At 55.6% G+C, this 8,155-nt stretch overlaps 3 protein-coding genes across 3 annotated transcripts in view; 1 reads left to right on the top strand and 2 right to left on the bottom strand.

Annotated features, from left to right (window-relative positions):
• SPRG_21740 (hypothetical protein) overlaps positions 1-1,604 on the top strand; it is a gene marked incomplete at both ends in the record, with an annotated part of 4,009 nt that extends 2,405 nt beyond the window's left edge. The window contains 5 exons of the mRNA XM_012355735.1: positions 50-78; positions 124-242; positions 297-842; positions 878-1,052; positions 1,398-1,604. Coding sequence (XP_012211125.1) covers positions 50-78; positions 124-242; positions 297-842; positions 878-1,052; positions 1,398-1,604 — 1,076 coding nt within the window. The remainder of the gene's footprint in view (positions 1-49; positions 79-123; positions 243-296; positions 843-877; positions 1,053-1,397) is intronic.
• Positions 1,605-2,462: 858 nt separating this feature from the next.
• On the bottom strand, positions 2,463-3,649 carry SPRG_16375 (hypothetical protein). The gene is made up of 5 exons (XM_012355734.1): positions 3,620-3,649; positions 2,941-3,573; positions 2,791-2,891; positions 2,624-2,742; positions 2,463-2,569 (listed from the first exon to the last, which is right to left on the bottom strand). Exons 1-3 carry the CDS (start codon positions 3,620-3,622, stop codon positions 2,877-2,879), a joined length of 651 nt encoding a protein of 216 aa, XP_012211124.1. The 5' UTR covers positions 3,623-3,649; the 3' UTR covers positions 2,463-2,569; positions 2,624-2,742; positions 2,791-2,876.
• Positions 3,650-4,367: 718 nt separating this feature from the next.
• Positions 4,368-5,959, bottom strand: SPRG_16374 (hypothetical protein; the record flags this gene model as incomplete). The annotated part of the gene is made up of 5 exons (XM_012355733.1): positions 4,368-4,671; positions 4,717-5,250; positions 5,294-5,412; positions 5,459-5,559; positions 5,608-5,959. 5 exons carry the CDS (start codon positions 5,957-5,959, stop codon positions 4,473-4,475), a joined length of 1,305 nt encoding a protein of 434 aa, XP_012211123.1. The 3' UTR covers positions 4,368-4,472.
• Positions 5,960-8,155: the final 2,196 nt, after the last annotated feature.

Below are 8,155 nucleotides of genomic sequence, written 5' to 3'. Positions count from 1 at the left end.
GACTTGTGCCCGAACACGGCGCTGCTCTTTATGAACCACTACACCGAAGGCCTCATGGACCGCGACGACTTTCCATCGGTAACTTGGTTCTGGGCGCGAAAAGTGGTCTCACAATCATCCTAGGACAAGGTGATTGTCAATATGCCCAACGTGGAAATGTTTGAGCTCAAGGGCAAAGACTACCACCGCTTTGACGTCGTCCTCTGCAAGACGCGCGACGGCTACGACCGCCTCTCGCGCTGGTATCTTTGGCCCCGCATCGTATGCGAGATTATCTCAGGTGCTACTACTGGTAGGTACAAGGACAACGGAAACCCACGCAACACGACACTGCTCTACGTCCAGCACACGTCGTCCGACCCGTCGACGGTGGCCATTACGCATGCGATGGCGCACCCGGAGCTGCCGCCGATCCAGCCCAAGAACTTTGACCAGCTCACGTTCTTTCACGCCAACGGACGCAGCTGGCACAAGAGCACGCGCGCGGTGCTCGAGTGCTGGCACCAGCGACCTGATTTCCCGCGTATCGATATCTACTCGATGAATAGCGGCACGCTCCGCGACTTCAACGAGCTCTTTCTACCACGCGGCGCGCCGTCCAACCTGCAATTCCATTATGGCGAAGAAGTCGACGTCGCCCAGTTTGGCCGGCAGCTACTGGAATCGAGTGTCATCGTCTGCCCGAGCAAGATGGAAGGCTTTGGCCACTACATCAACCAAGCACGCGCGTCCGGCTCGCTTGTCTTGACGACGGACGGGGCGCCCATGAACGAATTCATCGACGACGACTCGGGCGTGCTTATCAACGCCACCCAGAAGGACCCTAGCCCGTATGTTGTATTGTTTGCGATTTTTCCACCGTCGCATGTCTTTGTAGGAACCAAATCTTGAGCGTGTATGGTGGCATGGAGTGGGGCGTGACGGCCGATGCCATTTGCGACGCCGTCGATCGAGTGCTGGCCCTGCCTGTGCTTGAACGAGAACGACGAGCTGCGAAGGGGCGCGGGCGGTACGAGGCGCAGCTTCTCGAGTTCAAACGCGCCATGCGCCACGTTCGCGTCGGACTAGCGAATGAGATTACCAAGCCATAAACGCATGTCGATGCTCGCTGGGCAACATTTTTGTCTGATACAATGTCGGTGGCAATTTTCACTCTAAAGCAGTATCGCACATGCTACTCTCTACGACTGATGCGGTAATCGCGTCGTGAAGCACGCCAAACCTGCATATTTCGAGGAATTATCGACTGTTCTCGATATGGTTGCCCTCTCTCCGCCTCGGCTGTAGCCCTCCAGACGCCCCAGAAACCATCCAGAAATTGTCCGATTCCTTTTTTTCTTGTTGCATCTGGACGTGATACCACCACCGTTCGTACACATCACTGTACAGTGTACTAGGAAGCAGATCCTCAGCACGTACGGCACCAGTCGACTGTATCGTGGAAGTCGATCTGCGATGCTGTCAACGACGTGCTCGCCATGACGCCAGACGAGCGGCGTCGGCGCGCCGTCAACGGCCGCCTGCGCTACGAGCAGCAGCTGGCCGCGTTCAAGGAGAACATGCAGCATGTCCAAGCCCTCTACCCTTTCCGAGAGCTCGTGTAAGACGACTGCTGTAGCGTCAATATTGTATGTACTATGCTGGCTACCCCGCATCCACGCCCAGAGAGGCAGCGTCGCAATACGGTACACTACTACGTGCTATTTCAGCCCTTGTCTGATGGATATTTGACTGGTGCTGTATTGACACGCTGGAGCCTTCGTTAGCTCATCTCTACTGATGCGGCTTCTTGGCAAGAAGAGCGCGCACGTCATGCATGTTGTCTCGAAACTCGGTGAGCTGCTTCTCGTAGCGTCGCCGTCCGTTCTGTGCGCGCCGCTGGCGCTCGGACGGCGCGAGATGCAGGACGTTGTCGACAGCGTCGCAGATCGAATTCCACGATACAGTCCACTCCATACCGCCGTAAGCACTCAAGAGCTGGTCCCTACACAGTGATGAGATGATACACTTCTATAGTCTATAGATTGTCATCATGTACCGGTTGGGACCTTGTTGAAAAGCATCGACAAGCACACCGGAATCGCCGTCGATGAATTCGTTCATGGGCGGCGCATTGGTCGTTAAGACGAGCGAGCCGGACGCTCTAGCTTGGTTGATGTAGTGGCCAAAGCCTTCCATGCGACTCGGGCACATGACCACGCTCGTCTCGAGGAGCTGGCGGCCAAACTGGGCGACGTCGACTTCCTCGCCGTGGTGAAACTGGAGATTCGATGGCGAACGACCACCAAAGATCTGATGATAGTCGTCGAGCGTCCATGAGTTTCTCGAGTAGACGTGAATAAGCGGAAAATCAGGTCGCTGCTGCCAGCACTCGAGCACTGCGCGTGTGCTCTTGAACCAGCTGTGGCCGTTGGCGTGAAAGAACGTGAGCTGGTCAAAGTTCTTGGGCTGGATCGGCGGCAGCTCCGGGTGCGCCATCGCATGCGTAATGGCCACCGTCGACGGGTCGGACGATGTGTGCTGGACGTAGAGCAGTGTCGTGTTGCGTGGGTTTCCGTTGTCCTTGTACCTACCAGTAGTAGCACCTGAGATAATCTCGCATACGATGCGGGGCCAAAGATACCAGCGCGAGAGGCGGTCGTAGCCGTCGCGCGTCTTGCAGAGGACGACGTCGAAGCGGTGGTAGTCTTTGCCCTTGAGCTCAAACATTTCCACGTTGGGCATATTGACAATCACCTTGTCCTAGGATGATGATTGTGAGACCACTTTTCGCACCCAGAACCAAGTTACCGATGGAAAGTCGTCGCGGTCCATGAGGCCTTCGGTGTAGTGGTTCATAAAGAGCAGCGCCGTGTTTGGGCACAAGTCGAAATAGTTTATGTTTTTTCGGCCTACAAGTCAAAGTGCAATGTCAGATCCTAGTTGCGATTGAGATTGCACTTTGCCTTGGTAGTTGAAGCGCAAATCAAAGACCCAGAGCGGCAGCGCGCGCGTCTTGAGAAACTTGACGTACGCCATACCGTCTTCGCAGTACCCGTGGTCGCGCAGGCCGGCGGGGAGGAAGACATCGACCTCGGGGCACTGCGCGAGGTGCTCAATGAGCTCGTTTTGTGGCGTCTTGTCGCGGGTCCAGAGCTGGGCGAGGTCGACCTCGGTGCTGTTGTACGACCAGTGAACGATACTGTCGTTGGCATGGAAGCAGGCTTCGTTGAGGTTGTTGAGGTGCACTACATCCCCGAAGAGGTCATACGGCGGGGTCGCTGTTGTTGCGTCAATGCCCTTGGTCGTGTGGAGTACGGGGCTCGAACTGGGCTCACGCGTGACGTCGACCGGACCCGTTGCGTGGAGCTTGAGGGTCGCATTGGGCAGACGCGTGACGTTATCAGCCCCAGTTGCAGTGGCGATTCCGTGGCCGCTCGACTCGTTGTGGCGCCGAAGATGCGCCAAGTCTTGGCCTTTGGCGCCATGAAGCCACGGCAGGTTGACCATCTCCCACGTAAAGACGCTGTACGCAGCCACGATGAGACAGAGGAGCGCGAGGAGGCCAAAGTAGAAGCGGCGCGGGCGCTGCGCCTAGTGGTCGAGCATGACGGGACGTGGGAGGGAGCATGGTAGGTACCATCGTGTCGTCTCACTACGATCTGAGATGTATATTTGGACGTGGTAAATGTAGTTTTGGAGGTGTTTTCCGCACCGAAATAGTGTTTCCTATCAAACAACCAAGCCCTTTGCCCCTGCAACGCCACCAGACCACGAGCTCATAATAGTACTCTTGACCAGCCCGATCCTACTACATTTAGAACCCCTCCTACCCTCTCGAACCACCTCCCTGCGTTGGCACATCGGCCCAACAACCTTACACTATTTTGGCACACGTCCAAATCTACATGTCCATTTGTAATCGGGTGCTGTCAATTGTGACCGTCGCACGGCTGCGTGTTCTTATCCACTCGGACGACCAACGTTGTTGCTTGTGTTGATGAGCGAGCGTCCAGTGACGTCGCCACCGCGCAGGCTGGTGCAACGCAATATCGCTGCTCCTGTGCACGGCGTTGGCGGGAAACGCCATCGCGTTATCGCTGCATATCATTGTCACACTATATTTCCCTTGGTTGCAGTACAGACTGCATGGTTGCTCTCCCACGCATACATCGAGTATCCTCGGAAGTGATTCAATTTGTGTCTCCCGGCTACTTGGGCACGGTATATTTCTATGTCGGCTAGCGACCACGACAACAATGGCGCAAGTGGCACACGTATGGTCTCCAGCTCACGCTCAAAAAGATAAGACTAGTTTAGGTCGTGTCGATGCTGGCTTGCACGTGCCACTCCACAGTTCCGACTGAACTGAGTAGTAAACAAACACACCGGTGAGGAATCGTACGTGGTGCTATCGGTTCAGAGGGCTACTGACAGATGTCTTGCTCGGCGAAGCGACTGCAAATATACTACGCGTGTAGTACGAGGAGAGCTTAGACGTCAAAGACGGCGCGCACTTGGCGCATGTTCTCCTTGAACGCGACCAGCTGCGCTTCGTACCGCCGGCGTCCGTTCTCGGCGCGTCGCTGCCGCTCGGAGGGCGTTAGCGCCAGCACGGTATCGACTGCGTCGCAGACACCGTCGGGCGTCACGTCCCACTCCATGCCCCCGTAGATGCTCAAGAGCTGGTTCCTACAAGCACGATCACGACGCGTTCGGGATGCGAGAGCTACCTACGAGTTGGGCCCTAGGCGATGCGCATTGATGAGGACACCAGAGTCCTCATCGACAAACTCATTCATGGGCGGCCCGTCCGTCGTCAAGACAAGCGCGCCGGACGCGCGTGCTTGGTTGATGTAGTGGCCGTAGCCCTCCATCTTGCTCGGACACAAGATGACGCTGGCTTGAACGAGTTCGCGGCCAAACTGAGACGCGTCGATGGCCTTGCCGTGGTGGAATCGCACGTTGGGTGGCGCGGCATCCGGTCCGAAAATCTCCTCAAAGTCCTCTTGCGTCTTGGTGCTGAGCGTATAGACGTCAATGGTTGGCAGATCCGGTCGGCGTTGCCAGCACTTGAGCACGGACGGCGTGCTTTTTTGCCAACTGTTGCCGTTGGCGTGGAAGAACGTGATGTTGTCAAAGTCCTTGGGCTGGATCGGTGGCAGCTTGGGGTGTGATAGAGCATGCATGTGCGCGGCCGTCGACGGGTCGGACGACGTGTGCTGGACGTAGAGCAGTGTCGTGTTGCGCGGGTTTCCAAAGTCCTTGTACCTAGATTCACACTTTATAGCGGAGCGAGGGAAGGAGCTAATACCATTGTGAGAGGCGGTCGTAGCCGTCGCGCGTCTTGCAGAGGACGACGTCGAAGCGGTGATAGTCTTTCTCCTTGAGCTCGTACATTTCCACGTTGGGCATCGAGATGATGACCTTGTCCTAGGATGATAAATGTCAAATCACTTTTGGGCTCAGGGCCAGAGACCTTGGGAAAGTCCGGGCGGCTAGGGACGCCGTCCATGTAGTGGTTCATAAAGAGCAGGGCCGTGTTCGGGCACAAGTCGAAATAGCTGATATTTGTTCGGCCTACGCATCAAAGTGCAATGTCAGATTCTAGTTGAGATTGAAGTTGACATTGCACTTTGCCTTGGTAGTCGAAGCGCAAATCAAAGACCCAGAGCGGCAGCGCGCGCGTCTTGAGAAACTTGACGTACGCCATACCGTCTTCGCAGTACCCGTGGCCGCGCAAGCCCGTGGGAAGGAAGATGTCAACGCCCGGGCAGTGCGCGAGGTGCGCAATGAGCTCGTCCTGTGGTGTCTCGTCGCGGGACCAGAGCTGGGCGAGGTCGACCTCGGTGCTATTGTATGACCAGTGAACGATGCTGTCGCTGGCGTGGAAGCAGGCTTCGTTGAGGTTGTTGAGGTGCACCACGTCACCAAAGAGGTCGTCGTCCTTGTCCGAGCTGTGCACGGACGCTGTGCGCATGGACAAGACGTTGGGCCAGGACACGTTGCCTTTACTGCGCAGGAGCGGGCGCTGCGGCACGCTGCTATAGGCGATCGAGTGCAGTGTAAAGGCGCACGCGGCAAACGCGGCGAGCGCGAGCTTGCGATGGTTTGGGCGCAGAGACCAGACCGATCGTCCTTTCTAAGCACAAGAAGAGGGCGTGAGTCGCATTCGACATACGCGTCTCGGTCGTACGACGAGGTTGGCCATGCCACGTCTGTGATAAAAACTGAACTGACCCAGCCGCCAGCCATGGCGCTACATATACGGGTACAGCAGTCCAGCGACGACTTGGGACACGCGGACACACGGAGGGTGCGCTGTCCAACGTTATGAATGTGACGTGTGCACGGAATATTGTGCACGAACGCTTTGTCTTCTATGAGTCCACTCGCACGCTTGGAAACCTGTCAAAAGTACGATTTGCTTGCGTCGCTTGTGAGTTTCATTTGCCCACCTGAGCGCTCTCGTTCCCATCGACGAAACACCATGTGTTTCCGGACCGATTTGGTTTTACAGTTTTATTTCCAGTTCCCAGTGAGTAAATACTGTACTAGTATATCTTGATAAAACCATCTCCATGGCGAATCAATAATGGGCTCAACTTTTGGTATTGGATAGCATCGAAGAACTAGTCTAGACACCTGTGTGACGAGGAACCGCTCATGCAGCTCAGCAAACTGTGATTGGTGCCGCCATGTGGTCTCCAATCAATATTTGGCGGGAAAATGTCAAAACTGGGTGAACGTGGGCCCAAATCAACCCAAACCTGGGTAAATTGCATAAAAATACATAGACTTGGTTTTAATATTGAGTGGCTCAAAGTGGCTCAGGGTGGCTCACCTTGGCGTCTTCACATGCCCCTCTCCTCCTACGCCTCCTTCACCGCAAACAAGACATGTACAACGATCCTTTAACCTTCCTCAACACCTCACATCACCCCCACCTACCCTTCCCTGCGACTACCTTGCCAAACAACCCCAATACCCTGCCGGGAACTTAAGCGAATGGTTATTTTTTCTCCAAATTCCTGTTTTGACGCAGCTTTTACCAAACACACCCAGTTCTGTCATTTTCCCATATTTGGCAGACGGCGATGGGTGATGTTAGCAACTCTGGCAAGTTGCCATTATTATTAATAACAACGGGCATGTTCGAAATCGGGACCTCCTGCACTAGACCACAGGGCCTTCCTTGTTAACGGGCATCATTAACGAACGGGTGGCCTGTCCGTCAAATTCCAATCCCAATTTCTGCATCTTGGCGAGAAGCTGCGTACCTCATTCCGGCCTGCGGCCTCCATACGCCTTGCCTCCGCGACGGCCAAGCCTCGTCGCTGCCGTCGTCGCATTGAGTCGAAAGTCAAGAACAGTGTAATGCACAGTTGTGCAATGTGCACACTATGAGCGTTGATTCCAGTGTGGACAAGGTGTCGTCGTACAGGGAATGGTATGGTGGTTGGAGAGGACTTTTAGGTCTTAATACTTACGGTATTTTCATCGCTGAGAAGGACTTGATGAGGGACGATAACGGCCAGAGATGACGACGAGGGTGCTACAAATTTACCGGTGCCAACGCATGAGACTCTGCGTTGGCTACAGGTCAAAGAGCATCCGAACACGGCGCATCGCGGCATTGAACTCGACGAGCTGCTGCTCGTAGCGGAAGCGCCCACGCATGCCGAGCGCTTCTCGCTGTGCCGGCGTCATGGCAACGACCTTGTCGACCGCGTCGCAAATCGCGTGCGACGTCACGTCCCACTCCATGCCGCCATAGATGCTCAGGAGCTGGTTCCTACAAGCACGCAACGTCACTCCTCTTCTCAAAAACAACACAAATAGGATCATACGGGTTGGGGCTGAGGCGGGAGGCTTCAATGAGGACACCAGAGTCCTCATCGACAAACTCATTCATGGGCGCCCCGTCCGTCGTCAAGACAAGCGCGCCGGACGCGCGTGCTTGGTTGATGTAGTGGCCAAAGCCTTCCATCTTGCTCGGGCACAAGATCGCGCTCGACTCGAGGAGGAGGCGGCCAAAGTGGGCCACGTCAATGTCCTCGCCAAAGTGAAAACGGATGTTGGCGGGTGCACCCGTGACGCCAAACATCTCATCAAAGTCTTCCTTGACGCCGCTGTACATGGAGTAAATGTCAATCGGCGGCAGATCCGGTCGGCT

This window comes from Saprolegnia parasitica, assembly GCF_000151545.1.
Source record: "Saprolegnia parasitica CBS 223.65 unplaced genomic scaffold supercont2.296, whole genome shotgun sequence".
Taxonomy (NCBI): Eukaryota; Oomycota; class Saprolegniomycetes; order Saprolegniales; family Saprolegniaceae; genus Saprolegnia; species Saprolegnia parasitica.
Note: the sequence above shows the minus strand (reverse complement) of the source record. Positions and strands in the feature narration are given on the sequence as shown.